The sequence below is a fragment of the Gouania willdenowi genome, chromosome 4 (genome assembly GCF_900634775.1).
Source record: "Gouania willdenowi chromosome 4, fGouWil2.1, whole genome shotgun sequence".
Classification (NCBI taxonomy): Eukaryota; Metazoa; Chordata; class Actinopteri; order Blenniiformes; family Gobiesocidae; genus Gouania; species Gouania willdenowi.
In genome coordinates, this window is record NC_041047.1 from 11,990,995 (window position 1) to 12,009,668 (window position 18,674).

General features: G+C 37.6%; 2 protein-coding genes across 3 annotated transcripts in view; both read left to right on the forward strand.

The window, feature by feature from the left end:
* rabgap1l (RAB GTPase activating protein 1-like) overlaps positions 1 to 18,674 on the forward strand; it is a 115,676-nt gene that overhangs the window by 40,875 nt on the left and 56,127 nt on the right. The window lies entirely within an intron of this gene.
* gpr52 (G protein-coupled receptor 52) lies at positions 10,906 to 16,795 on the forward strand. The gene has a single exon (XM_028445670.1). It carries the CDS (start codon positions 12,415 to 12,417, stop codon positions 13,528 to 13,530), a length of 1,116 nt encoding a protein of 371 aa, XP_028301471.1. The 5' UTR covers positions 10,906 to 12,414; the 3' UTR covers positions 13,531 to 16,795.

The window sequence follows — 18,674 nt, forward strand, 5'->3', positions numbered from 1 at the left end:
GAGCATAGGCAGAAATAATGCATGTACTGCGGGTACAGACCCCCTACTTTTAAAACACGATTGTCTCCAAACATGTCAATTGCAGCACCCAAACCATTTTAAACTAAATAATGAATTCTATCGGGTTTCATGCCAATTATAAAATCTACACAACACTCGGTATGACAAAGATTGTATCGTACTGATAAAGTCTCTTGGAAATACTGTATGTCTTTGTACTGTTCACCCCAACAAGTACCGGTAAATGGGATTTCTTTCCCTTGGGAGCAAGCAAAACCGAGCATCCAGTGACAAATCTCCACATGCTCAGGGACCATCGCTACTCTCAGATTATCCAGTAAAACTAAAATCTTCACAGGTGACAAATTTCTGGAGCCCATTTCAAACAATTCATTATATAGAGTGAGAATCCCCACAGGAGCAGACGACAGTAACAGCCAATGTAGGAGGTGAATTGATACAGAGTATCTGTTTTTTGTTGGTAATAGGGTTGTCTTTATCTCTCTTTCTTTTTGCAACACGGACACACACTACCTGTCTTAATCAATAGAAAGAGAACAGTTACCATAGATGGAGTGTAAAAAAAAGAAGATAGCCACAAGATTTCATGTAAATTCTATTGTTTTTAACCACATTTCTCGCTTTATTTTATGAGGGCATCTCTTCTTTAGTTGTTGTTTTCCTTCTTCAAGTCATTTCCTCCTTTTGGGTAATTTTAGTTTGGTACAATCACTCATGTTTTCTGCTGTTTTTTTTTACTCTCTTCATTTACTTTATGGCTCTTATTACATAACAAGCTTCTTCAATTTACCCAGTTCATTCCCCCTTTTCTCTAGCAGAGCCACACCTACTTATTCTGTCTTGCCAGGCTGGTGATGGTATTGATAGGCAGTTAGGCCAGCTATTAATAGCTGTGCCAAATGAATAGCGCTGAGGGAAGATGGAGCAGGGAGACAAAGAAGGAAGAGAGGCAAGTAGCTAGAACAGTGAGGGTGATGTGGAGCCTATTAATGTTTGCTGTCTGGGCTTAGTGACAACACTAATGCTGATTGAATTCTAAGTAATTGGACTGTCGTTCTTGGAGATAAATCACTGTTTTGTCTTTCTGTGATGTGTAACAACACAGGTTTTTTTTCTTCTAGAGAGGTTTGACCTCTGGTGTCTTGGAGAATTGTTTCATTCTGAAAGCAGCTGGGTTATACTAACCGACAAAACATGTGGTCAATGACAGGCCAGCTTTGCTAGCTTGAAACACAAGCCTCATGTGCAGAACTGCTGTGCAGCTTCCATTTACAGTCAACACACAACTTGTCACACACACCACCATGGCCTCAGGGCAACAGAAACATTCACAAATAACTTCTTTCTCGGCTGACACAGCAATGTGTTCACAGTCAGGGTTGGGGCGGGGGGTTTACTGGTGACATTTGAACAACCTTTTCTCGTCCCTAGAGCCGAACATACCCAAGGTACGCTGCCACGCTCCAATCCACTTCCTAAAAAGAGGGCTGAACCTCAGCTATTTAGAGGCTTAATTAAAACAAATAAAGTCAAAGGACAGTTTTTGTGTTTGATAACCTGATCTAAAGACTGACGCATGCTTGTCATTTATATATAAAAAGTACCTGCCATTCACCTGCAATTTGGCAAAAAAAAAAAGAAGTTATTGGTAGAAAAAAAACATAAACAAAAATAACTGAGAGCAAATGCAGAAAAACAATTCAACTACTGAGCGTGGAAATAGACCTTCATAATAGGCCTTTTTGAGGCGAAGGTTAAGGCTGAGTGATATACAGTATCCATATTCAAGATCTATCAAGTTTTCTATATTGGCGATATTGAAATTTACAATATTACCTATATCGATATACATATTTTTATATCTTATTTTGGAACAAAATACTGATTTTCGGAGTTGCTGCTTTCACTACTTCTCAGAACAGCATGAAAAGCATAGTTAGATGAGTTGCTGAGTGTGTCCTAACCCAGGCCTTCTGCTAAACAAGCCACACTACAGAACTCACTCACACCTGCTGTCCCTTACAGGTGAAAAAGCCTAAAGTGCCACATATTGTGCAGTTGTTTGTTAATTAAAAAAATGTGTCTGTGTGGTATTTTTGGAAATGTAACCCTGAATTGTCTTTCTGGTCAGACTTAGTGAGATTTCTATCGTATATCACCATTTTCAGAAATAATATTGAGATATGATATTCAAGGTGCCAGATGTGGGCACTGTCAATAGGGAGTTTAAGCAAGGGCAGATTTCAGGATGGCCACGGTACCCAGAATTAGTTCCGCGTTCTGCTGATCAAGACTTCAGCCATAGTTCTGGTGGTGCCCGCTGTAGCAGGACCATCTACAACGTGGACACGCTTATCCTCTCATAGTCACAATTCAGGGAGTAAATAAAATGGTTTTTGTGTTTTTTATAAAACGAAATTTGTTACGATTATTGGTGACAGACCATACATCAGGGTGGTGTGAGGGAAATATCCAACATATTTCCTAATATGATTAATGCATCAAAATGTATGCAATAAATGAGAAAAGTGATGAGGTACCAGTAAATACAAACTAAAATTCCATTTTACCACATCATGGAGAAGTACAAGTACATGGGCGACTGTGGCTCAGGTGGTAGAGCGGTTGTATTCAGACGTCGGGGGTTCGATCCCAGTCTATACCTGTCTATGTGTCAAAGTGTCCTTGGGCAAGACAAGTTTCTCCCAGTGGGTGACCAGCGCCTTGCATGGCAGATCAGGCCTATCGATGTATGAATGGGTGAAGCTGATATTGTAAAAAATGTTCTGAGACTACTTCATTGTGGGGATAAAGTACTATATAAATCCAGTCCATTTACCATTTACAAACTAGTTTGATATTAAGTTGCTATTATACTCCTTTCTGGTCCTTTTAAATGACATTTTGACAAGATTGAGACACTCACACAGTACTCACATTGCTGTAGCTGTCAAATGGTGAGTACTCAGCTGTAGCAACTTACTTAAAGATACCTGTGGCTTTGACAGCTACGTCCCCGACTTCAAGAGAGATTAGCCGTAGCAGTCGCAAGATTCACCCTAGCTTAAACACCCTAAAATTTTGAGATGAAAGTTTTTTTTAAAGAATGTTCAGGGGTTTTTTTTGTTTTTTTTTGGTATTACATAAAACACAAGTGATGCTGTAAACATTACTCCATAGTCATTTAAATTCTTAATGTTTTTACTAGGGAACCTTTTAACAAATAAAACTTTTTTAATTCTTTTTTTTTTTTTTCATTCATGGTATAATAATCATTGTCATTGCAAACAGTCTGTGTCAAGCTCTGGCCTAGGTGCCAGCTTAGTGCTGACATTTACTGTGCTTATACAATCAAAGGTAGCATCAGCCATGGAGCCAGCTTGGAATAATACAACACCCACAGCAGTTAACCTACATCCAGACAGCCTGTCTCATGGCAATGTACATGAGATAGGCTGCCATGGTAACTGTAAGGGTCTGTGGACTTCTCTTTGCTTCAAGTTGTCTCCATGATGACTGTGTGGCCTCTTCACCTTCGCCTCAGCATTCTGCTTTAGTTAATTAAGCGCTTGAGATTTGGATAATTGGAGTCTAGGTAGGTGGCCAGCCACTCTTGAATTTCTTCTTGTACGTTTTCAGCCTTCTGGCAATGAGTGCAGCCACTTTGGTAAAATAAATGTTTGTGGGAGTTAATATTTCATTAATAGCTGCATATATATACAAGCTGGAGGATTGTGCATTTGATGACAACAAGACCAATTAAGTGGTGTCATTCTTTACTTATGGGTAGCCTATCAGTAGTCCAAAAACATGGAGGTGTAGAAACTGGAGCCCATGAATTGTACTTTTTTTTTTTGCTTGTGTGTTTACCCTTTAATTGTCTGGTGATCTGTGAAAGGTGTCCTCTGTCTTGTGCCCTAGGTAAGACTGGATTCAGTTATTTTGAGCAGATAGAAGACACATGGATGGGACCTCATGTACACCTATTAGAAACATTAAAACCATAGGTGGAGTTTGAGATTTGAACTCTTGCCAGGAAGGGGAGTCAAAAGAAAAAAATAGAATTAAATATATAGACGTCTCGAGAGTCACACCAACCACAATGTGTAACTTATACAATAATGTAACATAATTGATAATGTTGACTACAAAAATTTGCATCGACGCATTGTTTAATGCTGTAAATTAATGATAAAATCAGGCCGGCGGCTGCTTTTGGCTTCATTTTTGCTGCAATACCATACATGAACTGCTGGGCGCAGTGTCACTTCCACCTTTTACATTGTGAAGAACAATTGCTCAACAGAAGAAGAGCCAACCTAAAGTCTCAAAGGTTTGGGATCATTTTATCATATTTTGTATAGTCACTGTGTTTTATGGCACTTAAAATATTTGTATATTATGTACATTATATTAAGAATTGTATTTTTTAGAATGAATTTGGAAAAACTGTAATGGAAACTTTTGACCACTGGGGGTGGAATAGCCAATTTGCCTCCAAGTGGCCTTTTAAAGGGATTTTTATAAATAGAGGATGAAGGAAGTGTTAATCCTCTAATGTACTTCATTAGCAGATCAACAGAAACTCGCACACTGAAGATTTAATCTACGGTAATAGTCATAATTGCGTTTTATTAGACCTATCGCTAATCATGTCATTTACTATAGAGGCCTTAAATGCATTATCTTAAAGCTGTTTTTATGTCATCCCCAGCTCCACTGCATTTACACAATATGGCTGGGCATTACCAGTTCTAGTCTCCTCTTTTAACAATATAGGTCTATTCACAGCACCCTTTCCTTCTCCTGTCGCTGTGTGTCTCCATAATGCGGCCCTACAGCTCCTATTCACGTATTTCCCCAGTAGGAAACCAACAGGGCAGCATTAAAAGACATGCAGCTTTTTAATCCCCTGCTTCAGGAAACTTTACATCATTGATAAAAAAAACTGACAAAAGCTTAAAATGTTCTAAAAGCAGAATGTCGAGATTTTCAAGATTTTTAAATTATTTATCATCCACCAGCATTCAAATACGATTAAGTACAAACCAATAATCAATCGGGATTATTGATACGCGGTCTTAGCAGAAGCTTTATTTTCAAATCCTGTCATAAAGTTGTGCTCTTGTACACCTTGTACAGTATATTAACATAGCCTCTTAGCCTTATAATACAGCTTCTTTCTATACATTCTTGAATCGTACAGGGTCCTAAATAAATAAATGTAAACTAAAAACATTTTTACCATATTCACAAAGGTGTAGTTTGATATTTAATTTATCTGCTATTACTATAATTTTGTTTAAAGACATTCTAAATTTCAATTAAGACATACATACCCTAAACACACCCCATTTCCATTATATGGTTATAAGATGGGTCAATGACAGATAAGGATTTTCACTGCATTAAATTTCATAAAATTGGCATCATCGGGCAAAGTTTGCCTGAATATTATGAATAAATTTAAAATATAAATACTTTGAAATTGTATGCAGGGCTATAATAAATAACAGGGCAAAACATAAATTTTAATATATTTAGAGTAAGAGATTTAGAGTTTTAAGTGTATATACGAAGGTACTTGATATAGAATATCTTTAAATGCATTTAAATCTTTTTTACCTCAAACAAATGCATTTGATCAGAATATTTAAGCGTCATGTTATTGATATGAACCAGATACAAATTTGATGAAGGTTGCTATTGTTTGCAATGAAATCAACGCACACATGAGCTGCTGCAATCTAAAATGTAGTCATGACCTATGTAGATTATTTTATTCTTTTACATGAGCAAAAATAGTTGTAAGTACAATGTGAGATTAAGTGACGATGACGACCTTTAGCTCCTCTTTACAATTAAACCGGGTAACGTGTATGTGTAGTGACAATGTGTTACAGAAAGGTCATTTTAACACACTTATTATAATTTATAGCAATGTCGTTTTTACTTTACTATCACATTATTAAATAATGTAAATGAGAACCAACAAAGCCTCAGATAGTGTGTTAATAATAGTAGGTAAAACAGATTTGTCTTAATTAAGGACATTTCTGTTGGGTATTTTGAAGGTAAACCTAAAAAAAAGCTCTTTATGATGAACAACATTCATTGTCATATGGCTTGGATTAATTAGGATGTCATAAGATGTATGACAGGAATGCTATGTGCAGGAAAACATTGTTGGTCTTTGGTCTTATCCAGGGACTGGAATGGCAGACAGGGATTGGAGTCCTTGGACTTAACATTGTCTCTTCCTTTACCCAACATGTCTTATTCTTCTTGGTGCACATCTGCACCATAAAATGGCCAAGTTAAAGGATCCCATTATAGCTACGCCCTCACACAATGAAACACACCACATACACACCAACAGTATGAAATCACTAAAAAGAAATATGCATAAATGTTAAAGTTGCAGTATGTAAGTTTTTTTTTTTTTTTTTTTTTTTTTTTTTTTTTTGGCTTCATTTGGTCAGAAATCTATAATCGTTTTTGAGCATATTGTAATCCAAAGTGTTTCAGTGAATCTCTTCTCCTTCTCTTGGCCCTGTATAAGACATTCATAAATCCAGGAGCATGGCGCTGGATTTCAGCCAATCAGAGATTTTTCTACGGTAACACTTTAGTTTAGGGAACACTTATTAACCATTAATTAGTTGCTTATTAGCATGCAAATTAGTAACATATTGACTCTTAATTAGTCATTATTAAGTACTTATTAATGCCTTATTCTGCATGGCCTTATTATACAACCAGTAAATCATTAACTAAGAGTTTTCCCTCAATAACCTCAGAATTATTACTTAGTAGTAGTAAGTAAGGAAGTTAAATGAATTAAGATCTCAACATGCTAGGGTTAACTTTAACCCTAACCCTGTTTGGACTGTGAGACTGCCATTAAGTGTATAATAAGGCATTAATAAGAATAAGGCATTTATAAGTACTTAATAAGGCATTAATACATGCTTAATGTTGACTAATTAAGAGCCAATATGTTACTAATGCATTCCTTAAACTAAAATTTTACCCTTTCAACAAACAGAGTGCTCCATGAGCTGTTTCGGGCGTTACTATTGGCTACTTGACTGAAGTCAAGCGCATTCACGTACAATAGTAATTATTGTTATCAATGTGATTATTAAATTAGGATATTTTGTCATTTATGTATTCTTCTTTTTATTTTTTGATCAGCTCTGGGGCTACAAACATCTATTCAAAACATTGTGTTATATCTTGCAATTTTAGCCAAAATAACCCAATTCCAGTATGATGAAAAATTGTGTTCACTGAGTTAGTCTCACGTTTCTTTAGACACTGACATGAGCCGGCCACTTTTAGCGTAAAAACCCCGCTTCATATTAATGTCTTGCTGGTGAGACTGCACTCAGCAGGAGCTACGGGGTGCAGGAGGGTGGGATGCTGGGAAGCAGCTAAAGGTGAATCAGCCTCCACCTTTGTTTCCAAGTGGCCCCGCTGGCTTTGTTTTGGAGCAGAATGAATTATTAACTGTGGCCTTCTGGTCATGTTTTTCATCTGTGTCCACCTCTAAAGGCAAAGAGCAGTGTGATAGGAGAACTTCATTGACTGGCTGCCTTCATGCGACATAACTGTCCCACTTGATGTTTTTTTAACCCTTTCTGTTCTAAAATTACAAAAACAAAAATCCTTTTTACGGTTTGGTTAACTCATCTTTGTTAACAATTAATGAAATATAAATACATGTAGCAACTAACTGTATATTTTGTAGTGTTGTAACATATTGGTGATGTTCATTTTAACAAGAATTTAAATACGTTGTCAAGTATTTACCAAGTAGAGAATATTTTTTAAAGAGTAATAAAACAAAAGGAACCAAAATCTAAATTTGAGAATTCAATGTCCTTAAACACACAATATATAGCTAGCAGCATGGCAAAGCAGAAAAGACTTGGAACCTTTTTGTGAGGAGTTTGCATGTTCTCTTTGTGCCTGTTTCCCAGCTTCTTCCCACCATCCGAAACCATGTCGGTTAGGTTGATTGTAGTCCCTAAAGTGCTTCTCCAGGGAACAGCTGTGAATGTGTTTGTCTGTCTCTGTGTGAATGACCAGCAGACACCTGTGACCCTGCACAGTAAAATGAAGGCATTTCATGCTGTTTCATGATGGGATATTTCTCCTGCAACTGAGAATTTTGGTGCTCATTTTCCATCCATGCAACCTGGGGGAAAATGTTGTAAATTGCCTTCAACCTCTGCCAAAGACAAATGTGCACAGGCTACTGCAACAAGGTTTTATTTCACAGATTTTGGAACGATAAACTGCATTGTAATTCTCTAATTTTATGACCATGACTCTGGTTTTATACCAGGTGTGCCTTCTAATCAACGGGGTAGAAACTGGTCCCCCTGGTTCAACAAATCTGTATCATTGTCCTTGGGCAGAATATTGAACACAGTTACTCCCAAGGAAAGATTAGAGCTTTGTTGATGGTAGTGGTGAGTTTGTGTGTGAACAAATTATTGAGTGAAAAAGAATGATAAAGGCTTTATTTATGTTAAAGGTCCAGTATTATGCTATTCTTCACCTATCTGAATTTGTTCTAAGAACCCCAACAACATAATATTTGAGGTTTATTTTCCCAAACTCGGCTGTTTTGCGGAGTTTTAGCCTTCTGAAAAGTCACTTTCAGACCACTTTTCAAAACAGGCTGTTTTGAGGCCTTCATGTATATGCATGAGTAGACATGCGTGCGTGTGGAGCGAATATCTCCCCGACGCGGCATCTGTCTGATCCGAAACTTTGTCAACGGCTTCCAAATACCGTAAGTGTGTTTATTTTGGAGTATGTTGGTGTTGCAAAACGTTCATTTTAATTTTAATATTATGGCTCCCTCTCAGTATTGAGCGCGTTATTGAACGTGCTACTTCCGGTTCTGGGTCACCGGGTCATGACGTCACTGTGTCGCAGTTTGTTTGGGTTTAAAAAAGAAAGTCAATATTACTGTACTGCTAGAAGTTATTTAAGTTAATATTTCATGGTTATTTAAAATTATTCCCGTGATCCAAACTTCCTTTAAATTGGGGGTCACCGAGTCCATTTCCTCCTCCGTTTCCATCACTGTGCCATGCTATCGTCAGCGTCTCAAAAACGGGGGCTCTCTGAATAGACAATCATTTGAAACAGTCAACCACTGGTGAGTCTTTGGCCGACAAGTTTACCATTGTATAAACCGTCCGTTTTAACTGTCCGTGTAATTGCTCACTAACCCGCTGTTTCACTAGAGTCGGTATTGAACTCAATGTAGATCATACTTTAATTTAATTTACTAACTCACTCATGTAGTTTGGCTACGAAGTTTGGTCATTAGTAGGGATGTAACGATTAATCGCAAGGCAGTTAAAAATCGATTCATAGGTATCACGGTTGATATCAATTTTCTGAAAATTGAATCGCAGTACTTTTTTTAACCGCTATCCACAAGTGTAGGCGGCTGGCGGAGTCTGCTAATACTTTCTTCCTGGCCGCCTTCTACTCTTAAATATGTTAATAAATGATTCATTACCCCTTTAGCACCGAAAGAATATATGTAATATTACTTGAATATCTGTAAAAGTCACGTTTTTCTATTAGCTCTGTCTGCTAGCATAGCTTCTCTTCTTCACTGCAAGATATCTGCATGCCAACCGACCACTGTGTTACCAGCGCCCTCTGCTGGTCCAAATAAATACGACGTAAATCAGTGCAATCACGGTTTTTTTTTTTTTTTAAAGTCCAATTGTTAAGGCACAAAATACATTTTCAGTTGCACTTTTAAAAAGAAAAAGAACTGTTATGCAGTTTTGCATTGTTTATTATAGAACCAGAATTTAAATTAATAGGCTTCATTTTCATTTGTATTATTCCTCTATTTATTTCATTCAAGATTTATTTTTAGTTAAATTGCATTGTTTTGAATAGTTTATCAAGGAATTCTTTTGACAATGAAAAATAAAAGGAAAACAGTACAGTATTTTCTAGTGTTTTTCCCCAAAAAATAATTTGTCTACAGTCTCATTTTGTAAAATAAATCGTGAGAATCGTATCGTGAACCCAGTATCGTGAATCAAATCGTATCGGGAGTTGAGTGAATCGTTTTTTTAGGACATTTTGGCAACATTTGCATATCCTAACATTTTTCTATCAAGCTTCCCTCTTTGCATAGCCAAATTAACTTCAATTATTTGTTTTGACGTATTCATCATCTTTTGAATTTAAATGCATTTTCTCTACCTATAGATAAATATTTATGTATACTTGTAAACATTTCTGATTGAAAAAAGCTGAAGTGGAATTGTGGAAAAGAAGATGAAATGGCAAACAAGTAGAGAGAAGGAAAGAACTTAATTTAAGATTGTATATTGTATATGCTAAAAGTTCAAAGGTATGTCAAATTGTATCAAAAATGGCCTCTGGGGAACGATAGTCTGAAATGGCACAATGTGGCATAGAACCTCAGGTGCAGCTGTGGGAGAGGATGAGTCAAAGCTGAGAGAGAGAGAGAGAGAGAGAGAGAGAGAGAGAGAGAGAGAGAGAGAGAGAGAGAGAGAGAGAGAGAGAGAGAGAGAGAGAGAGAGAGAGAGAGAGAGAGAGAGAGAGAGAGAGAGAGAGAGAGAGAGAGAGAGAGAGAGAGAGAGAGAGAGAGAGAGAGAGAGAGAGAGAGAGAGAGAGAGTGAGTCTCCAGTGTTTAACAGAGGGAGATTGTGAGAGAAGGGAGGGAAGTGTAAACCAGTCACAGCATCTCTCCTCACTGCACCAGGGCTGAGGGACTCCTCATCCTCTCGCTTTCTTTCTTTGCTGCTGATTTAACTAATTTTCATCAACGCCATTATCTTTTTTTTTTTTTTTTTTCCCTCACCTACCTGCTTTTTACTTGCTGCCTGGATATATGTATTACAATCCTTCTGCTAGGATCTAAGGATTTCTGTGTGAATCAGTGGATTGATCTGTCCTTTGAAAGTGAAAGGAATCATCTGTAGACGAAAGACTCCAACTGGGACTTGATCTTTTCTCTATTTTTCTAGAGCAGCATCCACTTTTGTTTCCCTGCCAGCGTTTTTGTCCAGGGTGACAGAAGGAGTCAGAGAGGAATTGTGTGGTAGGCTGTAGAGGAGCCCATACGACTACAACCGATTCAAGTACATACCTACAGTAAAGTACCAAGGCAAGTTAGACAATCAATGGATGCATGAAGGAGGGGAAGTATTAAACCCTTCCAGTCACAGCTGGTGCTCCACAGTGGTTAAGGAAAAGGCATGTCACAGGTTTAGTGGATAAGTTAGAAGCTGATTGAGCCCCTTTTTTTTTTGCAAGTGTCTGCCACAGGATTGCCAAGGAGTCGACGTGGGAGGAGCTAAATTATTCAGCCCTCCTTTCATGCTCCTGGAGAGTCCTTTCACGCGTCTGCATTAGAATCTCAATACCGGACTCTTTTATCACCTGCTGGACTTTAAAATTGTCTCTTTTGGCTGCCTTCAACTTGCAGTCCAGGGCACTGAGAGGCAAGTTTGCACGTGTGGATATAAACTTTTTTTGGCTGAGCTCATTCTGACAGATTTTTTTTAAAAGCATCATTCTGTCCAGGGATGCCTTGTAAAAACACATTTTCCCTGATCGCCATGTGTGCTGTGAGAGCTGTGACATTATCTTTTGCGGAGATCCCCATGTTGTTCTAGTATGTGTCTGTGTTTTGATTTGGACAATAGCTTGGCATACATGGGCTCCAGACACTGACGAGAGGAGCACATACATAAGGGGAGCCTACTGTTACACAATAAACACACTTCTGTCCCTTATAAAGATGAGCTTTGGATTGTTCTGAGGGGTTGATTTATTTTCAAAATGGATGGAATTATTCACTAAGTGTACCCTTCATGCAAAGCTGCTTTTACTCTCTGCAGATCATTTTTTCCTAGTGTGAAATTTGAGCAAGATGCTTGTTTCTGTAAAGAGAGGGTAAGGCACCTTGCAAGGTTTCATCCTTCTTATCTTCGTGCCCTCTGCCCTTCTGAATTCTGCTCATACTCCCTGGTACACTGCTCCCCCCTCCTCTGTAATCCTGATAGTTCCAGACACACTATTTCTACAAACCATGTTTCACAGGAAAGGAGATCTGAACGGGATGTCCTACCCTGCCAGAGGCGCTATTGATTTTCTTTCAGTCAGTGCTCATTTGATTGAGACACAGCTATGTGAGAGTAAGGTGAACAGGATCTCGAGTGTACTACACAAGCTATTGAGTTTTGGGAACTGAGGGAGGCTGCAGTCGCCGGCTGAAGAGCAGGAGGGAGACGGGCAGTTCTCCAGTTTCAGGCCAGCTGCCTAATGGGTGCCACGACGTAAACCTGACCCACCTGGATAGCACCCAGAACAATGAACAGGTCTGGACTGACGACGGAATCGGTGCTCACAGCCAACAGCAGCCATGGAGATTTCTTTCCAAGTCAAACCTCTAACCACTCCTGTCCTCTGGGCTGGGGACTAAACAAAGGAGTCGAGGCCTGTATTCTGGAGACTGCCGTCATTGTTCTTCTGACTGTACTCATCATCGCAGGAAACCTTACGGTGATCTTTGTGTTTCATTGCGCTCCTCTCCTGCACCACTACACTACCAGTTACTTCATCCAAACCATGGCCTATGCTGACCTGCTGGTGGGACTAAGTTGCCTAGTGCCCACCCTGTCTTTGCTTCACTACCCAGCAGGAGTCCAGGAGCCAGTCACATGCCAGGTTTTCAGCTATGTCATCTCCGTTCTGAAGAGTGTTTCAATGGCCTGCTTGGCCTGTATCAGTGTGGACCGCTACCTGGCCATAACTCAGCCACTGTCGTATAATCAGCTGGTGACCCCATGCCGACTACGAGGCTGCATCACCCTCATCTGGGTCTACTCTAGCCTTGTTTTTCTACCTTCCTTTTTTGGTTGGGGTAAGCCAGGCTACCATGGGGATATTTTTGAGTGGTGTGCTCACTCTTGGCCTACCTCTGCCCTATTTACAGGCTTTGTGGTGTGCTTGCTTTATGCACCTGCTGCTCTTGTGGTCTGTTTTACCTATTACCACATCTTTCGCATTTGCCAGCAACACAACAGGGAGATAAGTGAACGACGAGCACGTTTCCCGAGTCAGGAGATGGAGGCTGGTGAGGGTAGCGGCGGTCATCACAGCGGTCACGGACCTGACCGACGCTATGCTATGGTGCTCTTTCGCATTACCAGTGTATTTTACATGCTGTGGCTGCCCTACATCATTTATTTTTTACTAGAAAGCTCTCATGTGCTGGACAGTCCTGCCCTCTCCTTCATCACCACCTGGCTGGCCATCAGCAACAGCTTTTGTAACTGTGTCATCTACAGCTTGTCTAATAGCGTGTTCCGCCTCGGCATGCGTAGGCTGTCACAGACTATTTGCTCCTTCAGCCACTGTGCTGCAGATGACCGTGACTTTCGGGAGCCAAAACCACGGAAGAGAGCAAACTCGTGCTCTATCTGAAAGGATGACTTTACATGAGTAGAATACACATGGGAAACATGAATGGGGAAATTTGAAATCTTCACCAGTTGAGCAGCTTGTTGTCTAAGCCAAATGGAAAATAGATCTCATTGCAACAGCTTTTTCTACCAACATCATTGACATTGTATTGATGACAAAAATCCAATCAACAGTTTATCATATTGCAGGATTTTCAAGGAGATAAGTGCGGTGTGTAAACAGGTGTTTAAAATAGGGCACTCGGTGATTGGTTTTATCTGATGAAACTAAAGAAGCTTTTCCATCCTTTACCCTTCACCATCATGCATCAGGACAGATGTCAACAGAACGCAAATCTGTATTTGATATAAGAATCTTATCTATTTTCTCTCATAACTAAATTGATCATGTTATTGGAGTCTTGTTATATATGTAGGACATCAATTACTGTTAATTTGTTTGGTAATGCTTAGTATGACTGTTACATTATGTTACATTATATTATAGCATACAAACAGACATCTGTCATTTTATTAATAACAACGCACATGAAATATCTGCCTTAATTATTTTCTACATCAACTAATTAGAAAAAAAAAGCAAATTACATTTACTCCTCTGTGTCAGAGGATAGAAGAAAAGTTGGTTGTGGGGTTTTTTTTGTTTTTTTTTTTTTTAATTTACACCAAAATCACAAAGTAAACAACATATCGCTTTGAGGACCACTGGAAAAGCTTTCATACTGACAACCATTTAAATGATAGCCATTTTTGAGTAAACTCTCACAGTTTAGATTTTGATTAAGGAATTTGGCTGAGCATTAAACAACCTTCTGTTATAATTAGAACAAAATTTCACACTTTCAGCAGAGCCACAGTGTTATGTTTTTAAACAAAATCCATCTATACGCATGGAAAACTGCCCATCAGCTCTGTATAGGATGTCCTTGATTTTACTGTGCTGCAACATTTCTGCTAACATTTTCATGCACTAGTGCTCCTGACTGCCGTTTCTACCAAGAAAATTAATGTTGCAACCTCCTTTCAGTGTTAATGGAGGGCCTTGCTTACTGGATTGTGAATATTCAACATAACCTGCTAATTAAAATGTCCCTTTTAGTTATATAATTATTCAAATGATTTTAATATCCCAAATTAATAATTAGATAATTTTGCAGTACATTGCTGCTTAAGCAAGCCCTTTAAAGATGGCTTTAAAAATATTGACTGGTCGTTGCTTTTACACTACTTACAAACTAAAAGGGAGGAGGATTATTTAGAAAATGTGTGTTTAACCATGTGTAGTGTAATTTGATTAATTTAATTAGATCAGATTTGGGTGGAGGTTGATAAATTACATCTACAGCTATGCATACATCGAATGCTATCAGTAACTTATCTCCTCTCAATATAGGGGCCCAAGATCCTTTTTTTAATATGGAGGAGCAGAGTATTTACAACAATTTAATGTGTAATTGTGGTACAGTTAAGTATTTAATTGTCCCATAAACTCTTTGGGACACCGAATTTAGTTTTTGATTCTTACATTGTAATTGTGCACAATTGTTGAAGTCATTCCAGTCGATTTACCTTTAATGATGTACATGCCTTTGTTGATACGATCAGTGTCATTAGGTAATAAATGAAGACAGCCACGTTCTGCCTATTCCTTCTTACTCATCTTTTCACAGAGAAGTGTTTTTTTTCTGGTGTAAGCCTTATTGTACTGCGTATTAGTCTGTGCAAGAAACCCACTTACTCTTTGATATTGTACTGTTGATCATTTTTAGGCTACCTAATGGTGTAGTAGGTAACCCTTTCTTATTTTTAAAGCTGCAGCAAGTAATTTCTGACCTCTGGGGTTGAAAGACTCTAAATGTGTGCTTTTTTTATGTTCATGTAACATGTTCAAAAGATGAGGTTTTTTTTTTGTTTTGTTTTTTTGCTCGTGATGAATGTAAGGACCGTTTTCTTTTCCAGCCACGGTTTGATAGACATGCACTGGAGACAGACCATCTGTCAGGTTTACTACATACTATTAGCTATCTGCACTTTTGCATGAGGCATATAGCTTTATAATCAGTTTCAATTCAGGTTCTTGGAACGTTTTTCTATTGTTAATTTAATATTGGTGTTTGCTTACATTTTTTATTTTTTATGTCAATGCAATTGAGAACACATTTGTTGACATAAAATCTAAGCAGCTTTGTAGGAAACATTGCTTTATGCAGCTTGGACTGCATTACAGATTGTTCTGTACACGTGCCTAATGATAATGTATATTCCAGAGAAAAAAAAATGCTGAGATTTATTTACTACATGAATGCCCTATGTTTTCTACTTTTTACGCATTCCTTGTGACATTTTGCTCTTTGTAATACGTTTTGAAAGTTGCTCACTTTTTAATTGAGAATGGGTCCTTAGTTAAACACTGTCAATGGCTGACTTCTGCCTTCATCTTTTACTATTTCACATTTCCATGTATGATTTCATAGAACACTCATTTCTAATACTCTTGTGAATAACACTAGGGAGCCACAATCTCAAAATACTGAATTCAAAACCTTTCATTCCTTCTTGTGTTTGATAGCTTCTGTGTTTGCTACTCCTTTTGAGTTTAGTGCAGTCGAGTTATGAGATGTATAGGTTTTTAAATTACTGCTGTACATTCTGAATACTGTGGTGACATAAGATATATAAGAAAATAAAACAGATTTCTATACGAATATTAAATTAAGTAGCGCAGTTATTTAATGTAAATGTTGGATTTTTTTCCATTAAAGTAGAATTTACAGCATTGATGTAGGTTTGTGTAGCAGGTAAAGTTAATTCTGTAACTTGGCGCAGGGTTTAAAGAAACAACAGCCACTGAATGAATATAGAGAATATATTGTCTTAATGTGTTTGTTTTACACTGACCAAGATCAAAGCTGTTGTTCTGACAAGTCATCTTGCATTGATGAAACTTTTAGATAAAAGAATTTGCCTATTAGATATGATGTATTTATTTATTTAGTCGTTTACACCGTTATACAATTGACTGTATTTGGGTACACCATATGTATGTTGTGTGTATTTGTTCTTAGCCTGTTTAACAGCCAAAAAAAGAGACACACCCCGACAAATATTGTGCAAATGTTTGTTGCAAATCAAAATGGCTGCTGATGTTTTGGCTAAGAGAAGAGTGTTAAAAGTACACAGTATCTATTTTTTTTATTTTCAATTTTTATTTAAAGCTATGGTTTTGCTGTTGCTGCCAACCTAATAAAGGTGAAAATAGACATTTACATTTGTGATTTTGCTTGTTTAAGATACAACAATCAACAATTATTTCATTAGGACCTGTTTAATGTGCCAATTTAAATGTTTCTGTTTTTCTCTGATTCTAAAGTTAAAAGTTACGTGAAGCAGGAGGACGATTGTTTTTGTTCCAAAATAAAAGTCTGTAGAGAAGCCTGGTCAAGCCTCGTCGTATGCTCTCGATTAATAGTAGATTTTGTTTCAAATCAAGTTGGGTTTTTAAAGAGACAAGACATGTCTTTTGTTATAAAACCATTTTCTGAATTTTCTCTACATATTAAACTGATAAGGCACTTTTCCATATACTAGTAACTCTAGGCAGGGACATATTTTTTCTTCTTCTCCTTTTTAAAAATATTAAATAAAATAAATTACTTGTTTCCCCAATATCAGCAATAGTTTTAGTATTCTACGCGAGGCTGCTCGTGTTAGTTTAGATGTTGCTCCCAGCATGTATCAATACTTTTGTAGCCTTGGCTGGTTTGCTTTTCCTCACCTCATCTTTTGATTGATACAGACTACTGAGGCCAAGAAAATCTTAACAGAGATGTGCTGATTCCTGCACCCAGCCTTGAACCCATCCTACATTGTTACACCAAACTCATTGAAATCCTACTACATCAATCACCTCAGCCATTGGAACACAATGTTCACTTGCTGTCTGATGTATTTAGTGTACGCGTTTCAAAATGAAAATGTATTTTTGTTTGACTTCATAGATTTTTTACGTTTGATGGGATTGACTTAGACCTTGGATAAATGTCATTATGAGTCCATGTAAGGATTATATAAATCTACCAAGTAAAGAGCTATCTTGACGTTTCTTTCCAAGCCTCTAATGAGCGTCAAATGTTAGCGCTGCGTCGATGTTCATTGGAGAGAAAGAATAAAGAATGGCCATGATGATGAAGCCAAGTTATTCTCATCATTTCCACAATAATTAAGCTGTATATCAGTCTAACGTGCCATCTCCAGGGTCTTAGAATCCCAGTTATGATGCATATCTGATGAATGTCTGAATTCACAAGTATAAACAGAGCCACATAGCGAAGATTCGTTGCTTTGGAGCCCTCGGTGTTGCTATGGGATGCACTGATTAGCAGTGTTGCCTCTCAGAGTGCAGATATCATGGGTTCTGGTGTTATATTGAGCCCAGTGTCAGCATGGATGAGATGAAAAAAATATAAAAACAGACTTAATTTTCTTTTTTTTAAATGAAGCACAGATTAAATTACTGCTCAAGTTCACGCACTAGTTTGCAGGAACCCTTGGAGGTTTGCAAGCTGTTTGTTGGTGATTTCATCATTATTATTATTGCACAAAAATTACTCTGTCACCATAAAAAAGCAATGCTAAATACATTAGCCTGACAATGTGTATATTCCTTACTTGTTTTGCCCATTTTGTTCAGGATTTTCTTGCGTCATAAAACCAGCTCAACACCGGTTCAGCTCAGTGGACAAATATTTAAATCTACCCACATTATATAGAATTTAATCTACTAAGTGTTGTCGTAATTCTATTAAAAAATATCTAGATTTAAAAAAAAAAAAAAACACAATTTAAAAAGATTTTTTATGGTTTTAAAGTTACCAGTGACTAAAAGATAAAAATGCATAATCCCAAAGATTTATAGGAGTACAGATGGCAGTAATCATGTAATTATTTATGAGCGGATACTCTGTAAATGTCCTCACCAGTCATCAGTCATCGTTGAGTCCCAAAAAAAGGTTTCAAAACTCCTCCGGCTCCTCTACACTATTCACAATTTTAGATTTAAATTTAGATTGCGGCGCTCACAGTAGTTTTACATTGTGACTTGTTTTTGAAGTGTAATGTGAAGATTAGAAAAAAATACCATTATTT